The sequence below is a fragment of the Anguilla rostrata genome, chromosome 4 (assembly GCF_018555375.3).
Source record: "Anguilla rostrata isolate EN2019 chromosome 4, ASM1855537v3, whole genome shotgun sequence".
NCBI lineage: Eukaryota > Metazoa > Chordata > Actinopteri > Anguilliformes > Anguillidae > Anguilla > Anguilla rostrata.
The window spans coordinates 45,166,946-45,190,374 of record NC_057936.1 but is presented as its reverse complement, the minus strand read 5'-3'; the positions used below and the strand labels follow the sequence as shown (position 1 = coordinate 45,190,374).

Genomic DNA, 23,429 nt, shown 5'->3' with positions numbered 1-23,429 from the left:
GGAAAACCTAGCGAGGCAGCTGACTAACATAATTCAGAGCTAGGTTATTGCAAAAAAACTTTTATTCAGACTGGACAATGATAACATGAAACTAGATGTTAAACCCGGTCAACTTTTAATGAACACAACTGTCACAAAATAGGTGACACCCACAAGCGGCCGATTGTGGTACGCGGGAGCGGCGCCGGCTTCACCGTGAGCGGACGACGGGAGGGTTTTGGAGGGCCAAATGGGTTCCCTTTGCGCCTGTTCCCAGGGTAGAGCACTAAGTGCGGGGGGGGGGGGGGGACACGCACGCTCACACGCAAGCAGCACCAGCTGGCACTGAGACAGCTGATCTGAAGGAGGGACAGAGAGCACATTTTACTGCAGTCTTCTACAGGTTTGCTCAGGGGTAACCAGGCAACCAAAAAGATTTACATACCGTAGGAAAAGCTGGCACAAAGCTGACACACAAATTATGTTTGGTGTGTGTGTGTGTCTGCATGTGTATAGGTGTGTGTGTATGTTTGTGTGTGTGTGCGTGTGTGTGTTTGTGTGTGTGTGCATGCATGCGTGTTTGCGCATGTACCTGCCTGTGCACACATTTCAGATGTAGTTTGCGTAACATTACAGATATCCGCTTGTTAAGCCGTGGCGTATCGAGATTTCCGATAATACTGTGGCGAATGAGAGGCATCAATTGTAAAGCCCTTTGGATAAAAGCGCTATATAAATGCAGTCCATTTACCATTTACTGTTTCCAGGTCCGAGCCTCTACTGCGTTGGCTGAGGCTCTCATCTTTTCAACATGCCGCAGTGCTGTGTCCTTTGTTGTCTGAATAGATCTGAGTCCAAAAAAACTATTCAATTGTCATTCTACCGCTTTCCTTGCGATGAGAAAGAGAAGAGGAAATGGCTGCAGTTGATAATTAAGTTACAATTCTTAAACAAATGAAGAAAAACAAAGTTTGGCGCCAGTGGGTGCTAACGTTAGCTAGCTGTTTATATCCTGTTCTTAACTGTCCTTATCAGTTCTCATTATGCATCTACATTAGTGCACAACCTGTCTACAGTACAGTTTATCATTACTGTACACCTGCTACCATATATTCTTACCACTGTATTATATGTAAGGAATAAACCACGATGGAAAATAATGGTAGTTCTACTATTTGCACCGTTGTTAAGCAAAAACCTCTGGTCATTAATTCTATGAAACCGATTCTATCAAAAAAAAATAGTTCCTTCTTGTTTTATACCATACAATTAGCACCAATTTTGGTCAAGTTTGCCATTACATTATTTAAGAAAACTACATGAAACAATAACTCAATTGCTTTTTTAAATGTTGCGGTCTAGCAGTGTAGATGTAGGGTTTGAATGCCAGTAAGCTTTATGATAGGTCTCCGTCACTTGTCAACTAGCCAATATTAAAATTCTGGGTTTTAGGTCAGAATGGTCTCACGGCATGTTTGTTATGCCGGCTAGCTAGCAAGCTAACTATTGAATTGTATTCAAACAGCGGTTACTACAAACGGAATTGTTTACAAAGATACGGGTGAAAATGCGTCCTGTAGCCATGTGTTAAATACGGAACGCCTATTCTACTGTCAAAATAAGGGATGATTCCGTATTTTGTGGGATGGTTGGCATCCCTAAATGAAGTAACTAATGTTGCTGTTTTAACTGCTTTAAGAATGCTGGATTTTGTAGCGCATTGATTGTATTGGAGTTGAAAGAATTTAGATCCTTTTTAACCCTCAATGGTGCCTCACTAAAGAAGGAAGTGATCGTGACACGGTTCACAGGTTTGGGATCTAAAGGAGCGTTTGGACCCGGAAATGGCAATACGTCACGTGAGACGTCAGATTTAACAAGCGGATTGCTCAGAAAATGAGAATAAATCATCGTATCCCAGCAATCACAGGGCACTCTGACGGGCCCCAGTAGTAGGAAAGTCTTATTTACATTATATTACATTACAGGCATTTGGCAGACAGTCTTACCCAGAGCGACGTACAACAAAGTGTATAACCATAACCAGGAACAAGTGTGTCGAAATCCCTAGAGAGAAGTACCGTTCCAAGTGCAGGGAACAACCGCATAGTTAGTAACTTGGACCCTGTAGGTTAATCTGATTAACACTAACACAAACAAGAACAGCAACAACGCAGTCTATGCAAAACATACAAGCAGTAGTTAAGATACGAGTGCATGAACTAAGTCAACTAAAAACAGCTACCTAGTTAGAACCCTAAGCTTACAGTCAATTTAGAGATTACAGGGAGGTAAGAAGGGATGGGGAGAGATGCAGCCTGAAGAAGTGAGTCTTCAGTTGTCGCTTGAAGTGGGTCAGGGTCCCAGCTGTTCTGACCTCCACGGGGAGGTCATTCCACCTTCGTGGAGCCAGAACAGACAGGAGACGTGATCGGGAATTTGTTTTACGTGACGTAATGCGGGTAGACTGGATCTGGACCGGACTAGATCAGGACTGGACTGGACAGGGAGCAGGACCAGACTGGAGCAGGACTGGACTGGACAGGGAGCAGGGCCAGACTGGAGCAGGACTGGACTGGACAGGAATCAGGAGCAGGGCTGGAATTAGGAGCTGGACTGGACTGGGACAGGGCTGAACTGGGAGGCCGGCGAAGGGCAGGCTGGAAACGGCGAAGATGCAGACAACACGAAAGCAAGACCAGACAACCACAGCGACTGGGGAGACAATGACAGGGGCACCAGAACATAAAAACCAGCAACGACGAACGGGAAGGAAAAAGCAGGTAAGCGGGGCAAAAAAGACGGAGTACGAGACCGGAAAGCAAATGAGAGCCGACTAGAAGCTTCAAGCGAACTGAGGCAACGATCTGGCGGAGAGTGGTGGGCAAACCGAGAATATATGCTGGAGTAAATAGGGGCAGAAGCATGCGGAATGCTGAGGAGGCAGGTGAAGGAAATCAGCTGGCAACGAGACCCGCCTACACTGCAAGGGGAAACAAAGATCATGAAAGGAAAAGACAAGATACATGAGGCTAACAAAAAACACGAAAACGAGAGGGATATGACATTATTACTGCCTTTGTGTCAAGAAGCAAGGTGGTGATTTTACAGCCACAGCCAGTGTGTTATCTCAGTCCTGCCTCAAGCAGAACAAGCTCTGTAGGTCTAGCTATGTGTTCCCCGGGCTAACAGCAAGGCAGGCAAGGTCATGATGCAGATGCAAACAGGCAGCAATTCATTCATCACCAGAGGGTTACTCCCCTCCTATTCCCCACCAGAGATGTGAGCTGTTCATCTCCATTCCCCCCTCTGCCCCCAGCATGTGCCTGTTTTATCCCCTCCAAGGACTAGGAAATGTAACAGACAAGAGAGATGGAATGAGAAGGTACACTCTCTCTTCACTCCCTCTCAACTCTCTCACTACCTCTCTTTCTGACAATACCTCTCTCTCTCTCTGTCACACTGTCTTTTGCTCTCTCTCTGTCTCTCTCTATCCCACTCTGTCTCTTGCACTCCCTCCCTCTCAGCTCAGAGGTGGTCTGTCTAATCCTGAAGGCCTTCTATTCTACTGACACAGTTTCAATTGTGTGCACAAAGTGTGTGTACTTGTGTGTCTTGATTCTGAAAAGTCCCAACAGGAGATGGAAACTTTTATCAAAATAAACAATTATAAATTAAAAAAAGAAATAAAAAGCTGTCACAACCTCATTGTTCGGTTGTCTTTTAGAATCATCTACATTCCAGTTGATTCCAGTACCTTTTCCCTCCCTAATAACCTATTTCATCTGTCACTGATTTTTTCCCTTTGCATAAACAGAGAAGAGCCCCTTCCATAAGTGCCAGCCTTTGTTCCCCGTGCTCCAGATCGTTCCGGCCCGGGGTTCCAGAATGCGCTCTCACACGGTCCCCCTCACAAAGTCAGAACAAAGCAGTGCGAGCAGAGTCATCCACTTGTGCACCCGTGACACGGGAGACAGCGGCATCAAAGAGCACACTTCAGACCCCGTTCCCAGGGCTGCCACGTCGCATCAAGAGCCCTCCATGAAAAAAAAAAGAAAAGCTGGGCCTCCCCCCCTCCATCCTGCGCTGTGAGGTCATTCCCACAGTGACATCATATACAGGCTTTTTCCATGCACTAACAATGTACGAATGAAACAGCACTTAAATGTGAGCACGACTCGGGCCCAGAACATTCGGGCACAGACACAGGGGTCTGTGAGAGCACAGCCACTCACAGGAACTTTGTTCCAGAGGCGGCGACGCATCGGTGCTTTCCACCATTCCTGCAAGACGGTAGGAATATAAAAATCACTCGCATATACTGGAAGTGCTACACCTCTGGTAGCTTGAAAACCCCATATCTCTGACACCTCCCACACCAGCAGGACCCTAGGAGAACATATTAAGAATTTGTCAATGTGATATTGTGAAAGTACATGTAAGAGTGTGTTTGGGACTGTGAGAGTGGGGTATTGTGAAAGTGTGTGTAAGAGTGTGTTTAGGAGTGTGAGAGTAATATTGAAAAAGTGTGTGTAAGAGTGTGTTTAGGAGTGTGAGAGTAATATTGAAAAAGTGTGTGTAAGAGTGTGTTTGGGAGTGTGAGTGTGATATTGAGAAAGTGAGTGTAAGTGTTTGGGAGTGTGATATTTTGAGAAAGTATGTGTTTGGGAGTGTGAGTGTGATATTGAGAAAGTGTGTGTACTAATGTGTTTGGAAGCTGTGACCTCAGCCTATAACCCTCACATTTGCCCACTGATTTCAGAATGGATTCCAGATGTCTCTGCGGTAAACGGATCACCATACCCTAAGAAAAATGTGTGGTATTCCGACACCATGACAAACCCTCATTGTCTTCTCCTGTCAACAATCATGTTACGAGTCACACTTTCCAAAACAGATATTAAAACATAAAATATTCTGAAATGACATGTCATACTGTACACGTCCCTATGGGAATAACGTAACGGTGAGAGCGACGAGTAGACAAAGCAGGTACACAGATACAAAAACAAACAGAGATGGGGAAACACACACAAACTGACGGGAGGCCAGCTCAGATAGGGGCCCCGGCCGTGTCTGTTTGTGTTCTCAGAGCATAGCTGGCCATGAGAACGCCCCCCAACGCCTTCTCTGCAGAGCCATCCTACGAAGACTAGGGCCTTTTGCTCTTCTGGCTCAAGCCTCCAGCGCATTCTTTGCTCTCATAAGCACACAAACACAACCAAAGAGTCCCTACATTTCTCTCTCACTCTACCGATCTGATCTGCATGAGAGAGGTAAACAGCTCCCACCGAGTGCAAGTCAGCCCTCCGTATGTAACGCTCCACACACCCACCCCCTCACCCTCTGTCTGTCTAACACTCCACAGACACACACCCCCCGTGGGCTGTCACCAAAATTTTAACCTATTTTTGAGTCTGAAGACATTACTCATCTTTAATGGCCAATCGGACTTGCTGCCCCGGAGTCACAGAAAAGGTATATCCATCTGCTCAGACGGGTTCTTATTCTGGTGCAGGACTGAGACACTGACACAAAGACCTGTCCTGAGGCATCTCTCTGCCACCAGGTGGCAAAGACGATGAAAATTACAGAGTATAATGATGACAAAGATGATAATAATGATGACGCTACAGTATGTTGTGTCTGTGCATCACGCTCCAGTCTCATATTTAAGAAAAGCCTATTTTTTACGAGGCATTAATTTCTATCTGCACGACTGGCATGCTCCCAAGCATCTGAGTATGTGTGTGCATGTTTCCTGTGAGTGAACAGTAGGTGCGTATGCATCAATCTTGAAGAACAGAGCATGTATATCAGCGCAGCAGCACTGTGTTTACTCTGTGGGTGCTTTTTGGGTGTGAAAGCTCTAGTCTGCCCCTGACATGCAACTTTTCAAACACTGCAATTAAACGAGCGAAAGGAAGAAAGCAACCCAGCAAACTTTACTGCGCAACAAAAGCCAGGACTGAGCCGGGTACCACGGAAACTAACTGAGCACGAGGGCAACAGCTGCACACATACCGAGCACAAACACACTGGGCAGAATGAGCAGCACAGACACACCAGGGAGAATGAGCAGCACAAACACACTGGGCAGAATGAGCAGCACAGACACACCAGGGAGAATGAGCAGCACAAACACACTGGGCAGAATGAGCAGCACAGACACCAGGGAGAATGAGCATCACAAATATATTGGGCAGAATGAGCAGCACAGACACACTGGGCAGAATGAGCAGCATAGATACACTGAGCAGAATGAGTAGCACAAACACATCGGGCAGAATGAGCAGCACAGACACATCGGGCAGAATGAGCAGCACAGACACACTGAGCAGCACAGACACATCAGGCAGAATGAGCAGCACAGACACACCGGGCAGAATGAGCAGCCCAAACACACTGGGAAGAATGAGCAGCACAAACACCAGGGAGAATGAGCATCACAAATATATTGGGCAGAATGAGCAGCACAGACACACCGGGCAGAATGAGCAGCATAGATACACTGGGGAGAATGAGTAGCGCAAACACATCGGGCAGAATGAGCAGCACAGACACACTAAGCAGCACAGAGACAATGAGGGAAAGAGAGAGGAAGATAGGGACAGGGGAGAGGGGGAAAGGGAGCACAGGAGAGAATGAGAGGACAAAGCAGACAGAGGGACAGGGAAGAGAGGGAGAGGGCGAAAGACAGCGCAGGAGAGAATGAGAGGGAAAGAGAGAGGAAGATAGGGACAGGGGAGAGGGGGAAAGGGAGCACAGGAGAGAATGAGAGGGAAAGAGAGGAAGAGAGGGACAGGGGAGAGAGGGGGTGGGAGGGTGCAGGGCCTGAATGTGTGAGTATGTGAAACTATGGCCTTTGTCTCCACACGTGCTAAGAGATTATCTCAGGCCATGGGTGTCTTCCTGGGCACTGGGCGAGCGCTGACCTGTGTTGTGATTGGTGGGGTGGCTCGTCCCCGGGGTTTGTATTTTCCCACAGAGGCTCAATAGGAGAGCAATTGTTTCCCAGCTTTGGGGTCCCACAGCAGGACTGAGCCTCAGTCCTGCTGTGGGCTCCCCTTCACAATGGACAATTTCCCCCCAAACTCCCCCCTTATCCTATAGGACAGATACATTCTCCCCCTCACTCCCCAAAAGCACAGGGATGAGAGGGGTGCCCTGTCACAGGATCCAGGAGGAAAAGGGCATCCCATGAATATCTCTCACTCTACTCTTTTGCTCTTTCTATTCATTTACTCTCTTTCCTGTACATTCCACATTCCAGCACTATGATACTGTCGAGGGAATTCATGTAATGGTGGGGTGGAAGCCCTTATTATTGAGGGCAATATCTATAATGTACAGTACACAATGTACAACCATAACAGCTTCCCTACATGAAGTCCCAACTTACATTCCATCACACCATTTCTGTAACAATGACTAAAACATACGTAAAGAAATTCTGTTGAAAACATCAAATCTTTGACTTCAAAATCAAGGACTTGACTTCCCAACACACCACCTGCCATGTCCCTGCTAGCTGTGATTATAATGTATGCAACACCAGTGGTTTCCAACCCTGTTCCTGAAAATCAGCCAGCCTGTAGGTTTTCACTCCAATCCTAATTTGACACACCTGATTCTACTAATTAGCAGCTCAATGAGATCCCAAGCTGTTGAACGAGGTGTGCTTTATTAGGGATGGAGTGAAGGGTCTCTAGGAACAGGATTGGAAACCATTGCTGGACACAATATCCCATTTTCCGGACAGTCAGACGTCCTCTCTTCTTGAGCAAAGCATCTTTGTGGCATTGGCCAGTCAGAACAAAAAAACAGCTGCACCCAAGAAAAGCAAGCAACCATCCATCTCCTCACATTTATTCCTACTACACTGCAAATGCAAAAAATGATTACTCCGGTGATGCGATACCCAACAGGCTAAGAACTGTAACGTGCAGACGCCACAAGGAGACTTCTGCACGTTCTGCCCAACAAACAACATCAATGCACTGCTGTAGCACTGCTGCAATGTCATAATGGTGCTCCAGCGTTTCACCCGCAGTGGAAACGTTTGTTCCTCAGCCTGGGTCACATTCTGTGCTCATCTTCGGCAATGCGAGTATTCCCTTTGGCGGGTCTGGCTAACATTAATAGCGGAGACAAAGATAAAAGAGCCAAATCCATCAGGAGTGTTTGTTATTTTGCCCCATTCAGCTGGGAACAACCACGTACGAAGAGCGGTAAAAAAAAATCTAAACAATAACATGGTGGGAACATTTTTTTTGGATGGGTCTCCAGTGGCATGGGGTGCGCGGGGTCCTTTTAGTCCTGTGAGCGGGGGCCAACCCCATAAATCAAGATGAGACAGGATGGATCTGAAACTAAGGAGTGGCGAGGGTGTTATTTTTAAAAAATCTTAACAGGTTTTCCCATGTGTGACATATGTAAAACACACAGCTGTAATAGTACAATGCACAATGACTGATGGTCATGAAAACAAAAATGGGCTTATTTTAAGCTTATTCTAAGCTTCTCCCATCAGTTCAGCTGACCTTCAGCACAGGCCAGATTTAAGCATCCATGGTAACCCGAGCCGAGGGTGCAGACCAGACCACCAAGCAAAACAAAACAAAAAAGAAAAAGAAAAAAAAAATCTAACAAAAAGCACTGTTATTATGATTTGACCTGTGACAGTCTTATATCTCTGGCACTTTCTAAATATCCAACAAAGGAGCACACCCGGCAGATTGGCTCATTGGAAATCAGCGCCTTTCCAGCCCATAATGTGCAAAGAAATGATTTCTCCATGTGAGGGTGTAAGAGAAGCGCAGGACTCCACAGGGTATTCCAGGAGTCCCAGCTCTCTCAGTGCACCCTGCTCATCATATATGCAGCTGCAGCTAAAGTATTTGCCGTGGTATTTGCAGCAATCTCACACTATCCGTGAACACTGACAATACCTACTCCTGCCCTCAGTCTGCCAACACATAAATTAGCTATGGCAAGCCACAGTTAGACAAGTAAAACTTGCAGGAAAAACAACGTTTGATCTTCAGAATCAAACAGAGCCTGTCAAGGCAATGATTATATTAACTCCGCCACACAGGTAAGGCTGGATTCAATTAACATTTACCCACCAAACACACTGAATGTTCTATTTTAGATTTACTTTCCTGACATTTGAATGTATGCATGTGTTTATTCACAAGCCAAAGTTAAAGACAAATGTTAAAAAACCTACAACGGCACTCACAATGCAGTTTTTATTTAAAATAAAATAAAAAAAGATCTTCTTAAATTAGGCGCGATAGTTTGAGTAGGCATTTCCTGTTATGGCCTGTAGCAGTTTGTCTGTTATACCTCTGCACCACGTCCTCCCCGCTCCAGCAGGAGAAGTCGTCCACCACCATCTCCCCCTCACATAGCATCTCAGGAAGCGCCGCGAAGAACGACTTGTAGCGCTGGATGTAGCCCATGAACTCCCTGCAGCACAGATGGTAAAAGGTGTGTATGTGTGTGTGTGTGTGTGTGAGAGAGAGAAAGAGAGAGAGACAGTGCACAAGTGAGTGAGACAGAAAGAAAAAGTGTCTCTCACACCCTCATTTTGTCCTCCACAAGGCACAAGCAGTGTTGTATCTACTGAAGGAAAGTTTCTATTTGAGTGCACAGAATGGCTGTCTACCTCCTGTATTCAAATAAACAGCAGGGAGCCAGTGGTCCTGTTGCATGGACAGATATGTACAGTATCTTGGGCACTGAAACATTTACACACATGAGAGACAGATACACGGAGGAGACTGTAAACATGATTAATGAATGTCTGCAAGGAAATTTGTTATTTCAGACAGTCAATGGCATAATTTGAACATGCAGTTTCTAAGGCCACCCTGAGCAACAAAACTGGGGTCAAAAGGGGTCACAGAGCAAACGGGACCTCATTAATCCATGCCATGGGAACATTGCATTTCCATCCCTTTGTCTTACTATAACAAAAATGTTAACTAATTTTATAAAATGTACATTAGAAAATGAGCTGGAACGGGCATATATGCAAGAAAGCATTTCATGCATATTTGTATGCATTGCATTTAGACTGTTACATTGACTGACAAGTGACTGACATTACATTTCCTTTTGATGAGTCTACCTGGGCCATCACCTGTGCACACGTGTACATAAACACAGATACACATGTGCTCACACACACACACACACACACACACACATACATTTGGCCACACACGCAAGCACATACACACACACACACGAATACACAGCCAGAAGATGCTTAAAGGAACATGTCAAGGGTTGGACATGTGACACGGGTTAAATGAGAGTGACAGACAGGCTCGCAGGATCCATGCTTACCTAAACATTTTTTTCAGACTTCTAGGTTTATCATTCTTGGAAGGTTTCAGAGGCAGGGAGCTGGGGAGGAGTCATTCGGCAGGGAAGAGAGGGGGGATCAGTCGATGCAAGCGGGAGGGATGCAGGAATGGGAGGAGGGAGATAAAAGAGAGAGAGTAGAAAAAATAAAGACAACGAAACCAAACAAAGGAAAAGAAAAACAAGAGTCGCACCGTTGACCTGGAAAAGAAAAGTTGATTGTGCGGCATGCAGAGACATGGCTCTGGCGAGGGAGATGCCTTTTAGCATACTTATTTTGAATAAAATGAGAATCCCATTCTACATTTAGTTTTCAGTGGGGTGTGTAAACAAATTTTTTTAAAAATCACCTGGTTCCAAACCATTCCTTTTTGCTAATCGCTCATATGTATTGCATAGCACAGCAATCAAAAGAGAACAAATGTGTGAATGTATCTTATATTTATGCGGCTGCCATGCCTGCTTACCTTCTCATGTGTGCCAGTTGTCCCTGCTGGGGCTGACCGAAAGATGGGGGCGAGGTGGTCGAAGCAGGGACGGAGGCGGAGGTTGCTGTGGTCACTGTCACGGGGGGAGGGCACGTGGTGGTAGCAGGTGCCACCTCTGTGAACTGCCCGCACACCTTGTCCACCTGGGGGGGGAGGGGGCACAAATACACAGCTTGAGCATTTTATGGTGGTCTGGGCAGGGATGTCTGACTGGCAGAGAGACTGACATGGGGAACAAGAAGGGTTAAAAAACTATATAGAATGAGTACCAGGATAAACAGTAAAAATGCGCCATCAAGCATATATCCAAAAACCACTCGCAGCTGTTTCTGGATTTCGTGTAAACTTCTGCTCTTAGTTATTTAAGCAGCGCAGTTACAGTCCATGATCTTTCATTTTTGTTCAGTATCTTGAGTTCATGATAGACAATTTAAGACAGTTCTTGTGTCTCTAAACACTCATAAAAAGGTTTATTTAGTTTGTCTCCATAGGAGAACCCAATTACAGTTGAGGCCAAAATTGTACATACACCTAAAGACATTCAAACTCAGTTTTTCACAACTCCACTCATTTCATGTTACCACGCCCTAACTGACTTTACACAGGAAATGTATCTACTTTATTTCCATAAGAGGTCATTTCAAAATAATAGCTAAGAGACAAATTTTTCAGCTTTTATGTACTATGTCAGATTTTCAGAGGGTCAAAAGTTTACATAAACTTTGTTAGTATTTGGTGGCATTGCCTTTTAATTGCTTGAATCAAACGCTTGGGGTAGCCTTCCACAAGCTTCTCAAAATACTTTGCCGAAATTCTCTCCCATTCCTCCTGACAGAACTGGTGTAACTCAGTCAGATTTGTGGGCCTCCTTGTTCATTTTCAATGGGATTCAGGTCAGGGCTTTGTGATGGCCACTCCAATACTTTCACTTTGTTGTCTTTAAGCCATTTTGTTACAACTTTGGAGGTATGCTTAGGATCATTGTCCTGCTGGAAGACCCAGTTGCGACCAAGTTTTAACTTTCTAGCTGATGTCTTGAGCTGTTGCTTCAGTATTTCTAAATAATCCATCTATTGCCATCTATTTTCTGAAATGCACAAGTCCCTTTTCCAGAAAAACACCCCCAGAACATGATGCTGCCACCCCCATGCTTCACAGTTGGGATGGTGATCTTTGGATTAAAGGCCTCACCCTTTTTCCACCATACATAGCGCTGATCATTATGGCCCAGCAATTCAATTTTTGTTTCATCTGACCAGAGAACACTCATCCAAAAGGCTAGGTCTCCATCCTGGAGATCACCTGCAAACTTCATTCTGGATTTTTAATTCCATCTTAGAGTAGGGGCTTCTTCCTTGTGCGACAGCTTTTCAGGCCATGGCAATGTAGGATTCTCTTAATGGTGGATGTAGATACTTTAGTACATGATGCCTCCAATTCCTTCACCAGTTCCTTTGTTGTTGTCTTGGGGTTCAGTTGAACCTTTTGGACCAAAGTTCAGTCAGCCCTGGGAGTTCCTTTGTGCCCCCTTCTTGAACGATGCAGTGTCTGTGTGGTCCCAAGATTTTTATATTTGCATACAATTGTTTGTAGATGCTCGTGGTACCTTCAGTTGATTGGAAATTGCACCTAAGGAGGAACCAGACTTGTGGAAGTCCACAATTTTTCTGAAGTTTTAGCTGAGTTGCTTGGATTTTCCCATGGTATCAAAGGCAAAAAAGCAGTGGCTCTAAAGGTAGGCCCTTAAATACAGCCACAGGTGCCAATTAACTCCTAATTAACTCCTAATTATGACAATTGGCAAATCAGAAGCTTCTAAAAATTACGTAAATTTCTGGAATCTTCCAGACTGTTTAAAGAGACAGTCAACTTGGTGTATGTAAACTGCTGACTCACTGGAATTCTGATAAAGTGAATTAAAGCTGAAATAATCTGTTCTAATCATTGTTCCTAAAATTACACTCTGAGTAAAGAAATTTTAAAGCCCTAATTAAACTTTGCAAAAGAATGTACGTAACAGGTTGTGCGGAGTTTGAACCCTTTCTTCTGAGAGTGTATAAAATTTTTAACAATGTAATTGATGAGCAAACGACATTGGTCAATAAATAGAATTAATTAATTGATTAATGAGCCTGCTGGAAAAAAAAACCTGCACACACACACACACACCAGACCTCCAGTGAAATAGCTGCCAGCCCCTTTGCTTTAGTGAGTACAGGAGAGAAGGACCCTGAGCAGTTCGCTGGGTCAGAGCTCTGCTGTACCAACAAACACCCAATGAGCGGGCAGGGCAGGGAGCGGTACTGCTTGATCAGACCCGTACCACCGCCAAGGTTCACAGAACTTTTAACAGGAGGGGGAAAAAACTGAAGAAAAAACATATTTCCATTCAAACAGAAAAATGTGAATGCTTAATTTCTCATTTAATGTCATAGTTTTATTATAAATGTTTTATTTCTGTTTCTGTTCGCTGCACTGCGTATGTGCAGTCGGTGAGGGGGAGAACAAGGAATGACGTCAGTTCGGATGACTGATCTGAGTCTAGGAAGAGGTTTGACAAGAAGAGGTTTGACACTGACGAACATTTCATATTTGAATGTTAATGGAAATACTTGAGCCAAGAGTTAAATGCTTGTCTGATTTTGTGTAAAGGTGATCATCTCTCTGTGTCTGTCCTGCTTTCTCTTCTCTAAAGGAGAATTACATCATGAAGCCATCCTCCAGGATCTCTCTAAAATGGACTTTGGTGCAATCAAAGCCCCTGAATGATAATCCATACACAGAGTGAGGCACAGGAAGGCCCTATGGGGCACTGTAGGCCTCCACTGTTAAGGCCTACCTGCCCACAGGTAGTAACCTGTCAGGGCTCCGTCTCCTTAATCAATGCCTCCCACAGAGCAGTGTGGCTGAGCTCCCACTAGTGTTTCATATTGACATAGTCTACACCAGTAGTAGAAAGGGAGGGCGGTACCTCCGATTTGTACCAATCAAAAACTGGGTGTACCAAGGACAACCAGAACACAGCATGCCACCACCAGTGCTCTACACCAGGGGAACTCAAATCTGGCCCTAAAGTTCAGCAGTACTGCTGGTTTTCTCCACTCCCTGGTAGTCCATAGTCCAATAATGCCATTGATTGGCCAGATATAACCCTCACCTGGTGAATCAGGTTTAAATCAGTCCCTGACTGGAGGAGAGGAATGAAAACCAGCTGCACTACTGGCCCCGAGGGCCAGATTTGTATTCCTGCTCTACACCTTGATTTTTTTTTTCCACTGTCAAGCTCAGGTTTTGTGTAACTCACTGAAGAATGTAAGACTCAAGACTGAGACATAAATACTTTGTGGGAAATATGAATGGGACTGCAGGACAACCACATGCAGATGAGCCATTCATCAAAGGGAAGCTGAACATCAGGGCTGCTGCAGTCCTTCATTGATCTAAATCAGCTAAGGAAGGAAAACAGTAGAATCATCACAATAGAATATATCATTTCAAAGTTGAATTTCCCTCCCGGGAATTCCACTGCAAACAAGAACATTCTGAACTACTGGGAACTGCAATGTCTGAGTCATTTACTGTTCATTTTGTAAGGGAATAAAAAAAGGGTAATAAAAGAAATGAAATATGAGTGGCTAAGGCTGGAGTTTACTTTGGCATGCAGCTACATCGCCCCAAAAAGCCGTTTGACTTTCAGTCCCCTAAAGTACTGTAAAATCAGGCTGGCTTCAGCCCCGAATGCAGAAGACCTCCCGTGGAGACCAAAGAAATAAAATCAGAGTTGACAGAACCGCTATTCCTTAACCTCTTAGTGCAAAGCCCCTTGTGGTCGGCACGCCGGCGTGCCGAGATTGCTGAACTCAGACATTCGGTGCAGCTGCAACCAAAGTGTAACCCGTGGCATCAGATAAACGGTGACAGTTTACAGCTGTTGGGGATAGAACTGTAATGAGAAAGCTGTAGTTCCATAGCATATAAAACCCGTGGTAAGCGCTAAGGGAACTACAGCTTTGTTTGACGAGCTTGTCAAGCCGACCACTTCCGGGTTGCGTGGTTCGGTGTTTGTGTAGGCTGGTAGGATATCAGTCCTGGTGAGCACACTTTTAATACTGTTCGCTGAAAGTGATCTTTTACCCTGTTTGTATTTATGTAGTGTTATTTGTATGTGCGTAACCAAAGCAGTGTATGTCTGTAAGTGATGTCTATTTTTATGCATTTTTTTTATCAGGCATTAACGTGACTGACGCGGATGGTATTGGTAGCTGCTGGACGAGTAAATGTAATTGTGCCAGAAAATCAGGTATGCACTTGTTTTTTTTTTCTTCTTTTTTTAGAAGTGCAGTTTTAACTAAATGAATACGGGTAACAATGAATGTGTTTGTTAGAGATATTGCTGAAGTCCGCAGGTCTATCGCTGCTCTTACTGTTTGTTAAATGTCCCAAGTTTGAGTATGTTCTGGTTACTTTTGGGCGATGTTTTGTTTGTTTAATTTCGGATCTTTGTTTTTTGTTTCTGTTAATCCGCCTCGTAACATTGCTTGTGGAAGTGTAAAGAAAACTGTGTTTTCCCAGGCGGATTAACGTTTTTTTTTAATGTTTATTTGTTCGTTTGATAAATCTTTGTTTCTTGTGTCTGTGCCACTTCCCCAAGCAGGTTGGTGATGCTGGCGGCCAGTGTTGCTAGCATGTAATAGGAGACCTAGTGTGTGCTAAATGCTGAAACACACATGTGGTTTGACATAGTTTGAATCTTTGGATTTGTAACTAAAGCTATTTACTTCACTGTTAGTACTATGATAGTGTGCCTTGCGTATTGAAGCCTGGCGTGTGATTTCACCATATAATATAATTCTCCTTAGAGCTAGCAGTGTAGGCCGCCAGCCCACTTGCTTGTAACAGTCTTGGCAACGTATTTAGTCTATCCGTGTTTAATGAATTGCCATTTATTGCTCTTTTCACTTTGTAATAATAAAACAATTTTTGTATTTTTTCCATCAATCTGTAGTATGTCATTTATTTGACAACTGCCTTGGGTAACCCCTGTCTGTAGTAATGAAGTTCTCTTTAACTCACTAAACTAAAGAGTTGTGTAGTCAAGTAGCCAAATACGCGGCACTACAATTTGGCGTAACCGGCAGGATCATTATCTTGTGTTTGGATTGTGTGGAGAGCAATAATAGAAGTGGGAAGTAGCCAGACTGTTTTGTTTTTTTATATCATTTTGTTCATATTGTGTAAAGGGACAGTAAGAGCAGCGGTGGGCCACCACCTCAGTTGCCGAGCAGATCCAGTGCCTTCTACTCTTTTCTGCCCGAAGTTTATCTACAGGTCCAGACAACGGAGGACCGAATCAAGGAACTGGAGGAGCAGCTGGAACAGTTAAGGACAGAAAATGAGGGACTTGTAACAGCATCTCAGCCGGACAGTGGGCCTATGGCGGTTGATTCAGAGAGGAAGCGAGTTGTGTACCTTCAGCAAGACCGTAATTGCCCCAAGTTCTCTGGGTGCCTCGATCGGGCCGACTCTCTTGCTATAGAAGATTGGATTGAAGGGGTTGAAAGTCATGTTCAAACCAAACAATTTTCTCAAAGAGAAAAAGCCCTGTTTGTGTATAATCAGCTAGATTAAATTTCAGCCTCCAACTGTACATGATAGTGATGTTGAAATGTTTAAAGTTTTGAGAGAGTTGTATGGTTCTTCACAGTCGCATATTTCTTTGCAGAGAAAATTTTTCAACCGTAAACAACAGGAGGGGGAGTCCCTTCTGGAGTATTCTCATGCTTTAATGATTTTGATGGACCGGGTTAAACAGAGTAATGCTAATACTGTCTCTAACCCTCAGACGGTCCTCCGAGACCAGTTTTGTGAGGGTGTCCGGGACCGCCTGCTAAGCAGAGAATTAAAAGGGTTGGTATGTCAGAATTCAGGTTGGTGCTTACATCGGGTGCGTAAAGAGGCCATTCGGTGGGTATCAGAGGGAGAGAGTCAATCATTTAAATCTAAGCCCAAACAAATACCAACCATGTTGCATGCGAAGCGACCAGTGCAGGACACTCAGAACTGGCTGAACTCAAAGCACTTGGTAATGAAAGCTCTTGGGTCTCAGAGAACCATGTCAAATAATGAGCGGCCTACCTATCGGGTCCCTAAATTCAAACGATCCTCCAATGGCAAGCCTATCTGTCTTCGGTGTGATAAGCCTGATCATATCGCCCATTACTGCCCCGCTGCTACCCCAGTGTCTAATCCAGTTGAGAATTCGGAAAACTAGAGCCCCCCAGTGTGCAGAGCCACACACTGGGAGATGGGCTCCTGGGCTCAAGTAAGGTGCCTCCCCCAATTGCCTTTAACTAACTTGTTGGCACCTGCCCCATCATTGAAGTAATCATAGCGGGTGTCTCTGATCAGTCATTACTGGATACTGGGTCTATGGTCACAACCATTACAGAGAGCTGTTTTAATGCTAATTTTGCACATCTAAAAAGCTGTGATCTGCAGGAATGTGGATGGTTGGGTCTTAGGGCCGCAAATGGACTAGAGATCCCATATTTAGGATAGGTAGAACGTGATGTCACCATTCTGGGTAAATGTATGCCTCGTAGGGGTATTCTGGTGGTAAGGGACTCTGTTGATCTGCAAATGAATGAAAAAAAGAGAACTATCCTTGGTGTCTTGGGGATGAATATAATTAATGAGTATTATCATGAATTGTTTGAGCAGCATGGTGCCAATCTGTTCCAAGCCCTCCCAGTGCAGTCAATGACCCCGGCTTTTCGACGGGCGCTAAGGCACTGCCAGATGACCGAGGCAGTGGTCAATTCTCCAGAAGCCCATCACATCAGAGTGCAGGGTAAGAAGCCTATCTGTGTTTCTGCTGGTAGCATATCACTTGTCCCTGTTACATGCCCTAAGGTCCCCTCCCAAGAACAGCTAGAATTTTTGCGTGAACCTCTTGAGTCTAATGGGGGTTTTTTCCCTGAGGGACTGCTCATTTCTCCTTCCTTGGTGATGGCAAACAGGGGATTAGTTTATATTCCCATCACCAATGTAGGTAATTCTGATGTTTGGCTGACCCCTCGCAGAGTAGTGGGCACGGTACAGACGGTTAGGCTACTACGTAACAGTGACCCACAAGTAGAGCTGTCTGTTGATAGACTTACACAGGAGTGCACAGCTTTTGTCTCCCATGTTGCTGGCCCTACTGAGAATAGACATATTGATCTTACACCCTTGGATGGTCTTAGCCAGATAGAGCAAGCACAGGCTAAAGCTCTTTTAAACAAGTACAGCACATTATTTGCCAAGAATGACACTGATGTTGGGTGCACTAATTTAATTACCCATGAAATTGGTAAATGGTAAATGGACTGCATTTATATATCGCTTTTATCCAAAGCTCTTTACATTTGATGCCTCTCATTCACCAGAGCAGTTAGGGGTTAGGTGTCTTGCTCAAGGACACTTCGACATGCCCAGGGCGGGGTTTGAACCGGCAACCCTCCGACTGCCAGACAATCGGTCTTACCTCCTGAGCTATGTCGCCCCTTTGCTCGACAATGTCCCAGTATGCCAGCCTTACCGTCGCATCCCTCCCGCTCAGTATGAAGTGGTTAGGGCCCACATTAAACAACTTTTAGAGGCCCAGATCATTAGAGAGAGTAGTAGCCCCTACTCGTCTCCCATCGTACTGGTGCAGAAGAGGGATGGAGGAATCAGGATGTGCGTTGATTATCGCCAATTGAATGCAAGAACCCGAAAAGATGCATTTCCTCTTCTGAGGACTGAAGAATCTTTAGATACCCTCACTGGAGCCCAGTGGTTTTCGACCTTGGATTTGGCCAGCGGTTACAGCCAGGTAGAAGTTGTTGAACAGGATCGAGCTAAAACCGCTTTCTGCACGCCCTTTGGGTTATATGAATTCAATCGTATGCCTTTTGGGCAGTGCAATGCTCCCAGTACATTTCAGTGCCTCATGGAGCGTAGGTTTGGAGACTGTCGCTATCAATCTGTCTTGTTATACCTTGATGATGTGATTGTGTTCTCGTCTTCAGTGCAACAACATCTCCAAAGGCTGGAAGAAGTGTTCTCCAGATTACACCATCAGAGGTTGAAGGTAAAGCATTCCAAATGTAAATTTTTTCAGCGGGAAGTTAAATATCTGGGTCATGTGGTCTCCGCTCAGTACTGACCCGGAGAAGGTGGCTGCCGTGAAAAATTGGAAGCGTCCCACTAACCTGGCTGAAGTTCATTCCTTTCTGGGGTTTGCCAGCTATTACCGCTGGTTCACGGGGGGCTTTGCGAAGATGGCTGCACCGCTACACCACTTGGTGGCTCAGCTGAGCACACCTGGGAAAAAGGGTAAGATCCCCAAAATGCCATTGTCTTCTGTCTTCTGTTTTAGCATACGCCAACTTCCAAAAGCCTTTTATTCTGGAGATTGATGCTAGCCATGGGGGCCTCGGGGCAGTGCTCTCTCAAGAACAAGGTGGCAAAGTCAAGCCCATCGCATTTGCAAGCCGGGGTCTCAGGCCTGCTGAAAAGAACATGGAAAATTATAGCTCCATGAAGCTTGAATTTCTGGCCCTTAAGTGGGCTGTGACCGAGAAATTCCGGGAGTATTTGTTGGGCTCACAGTGTACGGTCTATACTGACAATAATCCTCTGGATATGTCATCTGGATACAGCAAAGCTGGGGGCAGTGGAACAGCGTTGGGTCTCCCAATTGGCTGCCTTCGACTTCCAGTATAAGTATCGGCCAGGGTCCAGAAATGGAAATGCTGATGCCCTATCTCGGCAGTATGCAGATCCAAGTGAACCAGACGATGAGCCGTCAAGTGGAGAAGAAGATCCAGTGAGATTCTTTTCCGGTGTTCACTCTGATGAGATGACTGTTCTCCCTGGCTATTCACAGACCGACTTGGTGGCTCTACAGAAGCAGGACCCAGTGGTTGGACCATTCTTGCCATATTGGCAGCATAGAAATCCCCCTGGGTCAGCTGAGAGGCTAAGACTTGGAGAACGCACCAAAGAACTATCCTGTCAGTGGAGCCGTTTGGAGGAAAAGAAGGGGGGACTATATCGCCAAATGCATGCCCCAGATGGAGGTAAGGTGAGCTTTCAGCTAGTGCTACCCCAGTGCCTTCAGAAGAATGTCTTTGCTAGCCTTTATGATGATCATGGGCACCAAGATGTTGAAAGAACTCTGCAGCTGGTGCGGGCCCGCTGCTACTAGCCATGGATGGCCAGAGATGTGGAGAATTGGTGCCGGGAATGCGAGAGGTGTGTCCTTGCCAAAGAGGAACTGCCAAGGGTCAAGCCACCCAGAGATTGTTTGCAGTCATCACATCCACATGATGTCCTGGCAATAGATTTTACAGTGCTCGAGACTGCTAGCGATGGGAGAGAAAATGTTCTCATTTTAACCCTCTGGGGTCTAAGGGTAAAATGAGGCACACTGGTGATTGTGCGATGCTCTGACATTTGTGTAAATTTCATCAACTTTATATACAGTGATTCCAAAGTGTTTCATATCTTTGTTTTCAGCACAGGCTCAGCTACAATAATATGGCAGCAGTAAGTAGGTCATAATCATGTGTGGATTGTAAACAGCTCTAAAAACACACAAACTGTAAACAGTAGTTTTAAACATGCACAGGAATATTGTAATAAAGCACACTGAACAATTGTGACTAAGACTTTTGGTCACTGAAATGTGTTCATCAAGGTCTTGGGTATCAAAAGATGACAAAATATTTTAGCAAATCCAATGAGAAATATAAAATACATTGCTAAAAGTTAGTGTTGTGACTAATATTTTTCAACATCAGGTGAGAATGGGAGGGCAAATGGCCTTTCTGTAATGAATATGCATTGGGTAGAACGACCTGCCAGCTAAGTAGGCTATTCACACCTGGCCGCATGCCTCCCCACCACAAAGACAAAGTCTCAGTGAGCCATTTAGAAGACAGAAACAAAGACATCTTTTGATTTTCAGAACATTTATTGAAGCAAACTATACGCATGGAAGATGAGATGAGACTGGTGTACTCTTGCAACGCTTGCGTGGCCTCTTAGCTAGTGGTGAACTAGGCCGTGTTTCCTGATCAGCATCTCTGTAAATATGATAAAAACAAAATTGTTAGGAAATGTGACATCAAATCAAACTTTATTTATATAGCACATTTCCTTCAACAGGTGAACATTAAATGTGCTTTACAAAAAAGGGGCAAACCACTAACTAATGAAAACAAAACTTAGGAAATGTGACATGGTTACATCATATACAAACAAAGAACCAAACAAACACAACCAGACGCAGAGAGGTAGCCTATAATTTTGAGAAGCAATGGTTAGAATCATTCGTAGTGTGGGAATTTACAAGCGCGCATATTAGTGAATATTCCTACAAACACACAGAGAATGCAATACAGCACACATTTACAAATAATGCAAGCTATCAACGAAACAACATTAGCTAAACTAAATAAACATTGCTATTCCAGCTCAACTACATGCAACTCATCAATAACAATGCCTCAATCTGAAGTAGGCTAGGTCTGTTTAGCTAAGTGGTTATTATATTGCTATTTCCCGAATTTACTTACAGTATGCTAATATCGATTGTGCGAGGACATCAGTTTTAGAATCCTAGCCACGCCACGGGCTATTTATTACCAATATGATCGAAAAACATACAGTCTACCTGATACTTCTAACACAACCAGACGCAGAGAGCCTAGCCTATAATTTTGAGATGCAATAGTTCGAATCGTTCGTAGTGTGGGAATTTACAAACGCGCATATTACTGGATATTCCTACAAACACACAGATAGGTTGCAATACAGTACACATATTTACCAATATGATCATAAGAAATATACTTACGCATGAAGTTGATCCTCAGCTGGATCAGTTCGCTGTTCGAAATGACACCGCTCTTCATCAGTGTCGGCTTCCGGACGGACCATTTTCCAAAATTAAATTAAATGTTCACCTCAAAAGAAGTGAATTAGGCGACACTTTGACATTCTATCCCGCTTTCGCAGACTTGGCATTTCTCACATGGATCTCGCATCGCCCCTCCTTTAGTCTCCTTCTATGGAGGGTAATTATAATGTTGCTAACATGTGAATGCGATTTGGGCGGACTTCCTGCTGAGCGAAATTCACATAGTAATGAGTAAAGTTTAACGAAGCATACATGATCTAATTAATCAAATTTAGAACATTTAAAACAATTCATATTATTTGCCAATGGGCGCATTGGAAAGTCGCGATTCTAAGGTTTCTGTCAATGTTTTTGTTGCGTCTGTATGATAACAGCACGTGAAGTTAATCATCCAAATAGAAACGAAAGTTAATTTCATCTTGTCGAGCTCCGCCGGCGGAGCTCTCGACCCCAGAGGGTTAACTGACGTTTTTTCTAAATACACTCAGGCTGTCCCCACAAAGGACCAGAGGGCCAGCACAGTCGCTGATGCTTTGGTGCAACACTGGTTCCATCGTTTTGGGCCCCCTTGTCGCATCCACTCTGACCAGGGGCAAAACTTTGAAAGTAATTTGCTCAAGCAGCTGTGTAGGATCTACAAGGTCCAGAAAAGTCGCACCACTCCTTATCATCCGCAAGGTAATGGGCAATGTGAGCGTTTTAATCGTACTCTACACAACCTACTGCGCACATTGTCCCCTGACCAGAAGAGGCGCTGGCCACGCCATCTTTCTAACGGTGCATGTCCACTGCAGCGTCAAACATCGCGCGTCGACACGTCGCCTGGCTGCTTGGGGGCGTGTCAAAAAAAATATGTGGTGGGCACTGGTGGGTGTTACGAAGTCCTGCTGAAAATGTGTTCCCGTTCATGCAAGCATGCAAAGGAGTGGAATAACCAGAATAAAATTAACATTAGTTTTTGGGTTAGGGCTAGCGGAGTTAGTGCCATATTAACAAGCTAGCTATCTATCGTATATCAAACCGGATAATTTGCTGCTGAATTTAAATCCAGATAACATCCCAATATATCACAAACTTGCCATGGACCGCAACAAGAAGCTAGTAATAGCTGCTCTCTACCCCGTATAACACCGGGAATGCAGCTACAGAAATTATCAGTTTCTCCTCCATCCTCAAAATGCACGGAACTTTTTTTAATGAACAAGATTTTGGCTAGCCAGCTGAAGAAACAGCAGCACAGCCTTCACCTGATTAGCTCAATGGAACGTGCTCGACGGATTCATTTGCACAAAACTCTGCTCAACTTTTTTGTCGCGCTGCTACCAGTCGCTTCAGCGCGCCGCTACCAAAATGCATTGCGGGGCAGATTTACAGCTGTCCCATAGGAAATTAATGGGAGGCGTCAAATTGCGCTGCTTTCGACGCTGCAGTGGACATGCACCGTAAGGTAACCTACGCCTATAACACCACCATCCATCAGTCCACTGGTATAAGCCCCTATTTTTTGATGTTTGGCCGAGAGCCCCACTTATTAGTTGATTTCTTGCTGGGGATAGGGGGCGATGAGCTGAATGATGGTACAGTGGAGGAGTGGATACAGGAGCACCAAGAGTCCTTGGAGGAAGCCTACGACCTTG

At 44.8% G+C, this 23,429-nt stretch overlaps 1 protein-coding gene and 1 long non-coding RNA gene across 4 annotated transcripts in view; one reads left to right on the top strand and one right to left on the bottom strand.

The window, feature by feature from the left end:
• gpc5b (glypican 5b) overlaps nt 1-23,429 on the bottom strand; it is a 199,502-nt gene that overhangs the window by 95,034 nt on the left and 81,039 nt on the right. For 2 of the 3 annotated variants that reach the window (XM_064332734.1, XM_064332737.1), the window contains exons 4-6: nt 10,824-10,987; nt 10,339-10,398; nt 9,331-9,453 (exon numbers count right to left, since the gene is read on the bottom strand). In XM_064332734.1, coding sequence (XP_064188804.1) covers nt 9,331-9,453; nt 10,339-10,398; nt 10,824-10,987 — 347 coding nt within the window. The remainder of the gene's footprint in view (nt 1-9,330; nt 9,454-10,338; nt 10,399-10,823; nt 10,988-23,429) is intronic. The other variant, XM_064332736.1, reaches the window with a different exon arrangement.
• On the top strand, nt 14,855-16,462 carry LOC135253448 (uncharacterized). The gene is made up of 3 exons (XR_010329616.1): nt 14,855-14,935; nt 15,073-15,144; nt 16,173-16,462. It is a non-coding gene; the product is annotated as an uncharacterized LOC135253448 (long non-coding RNA).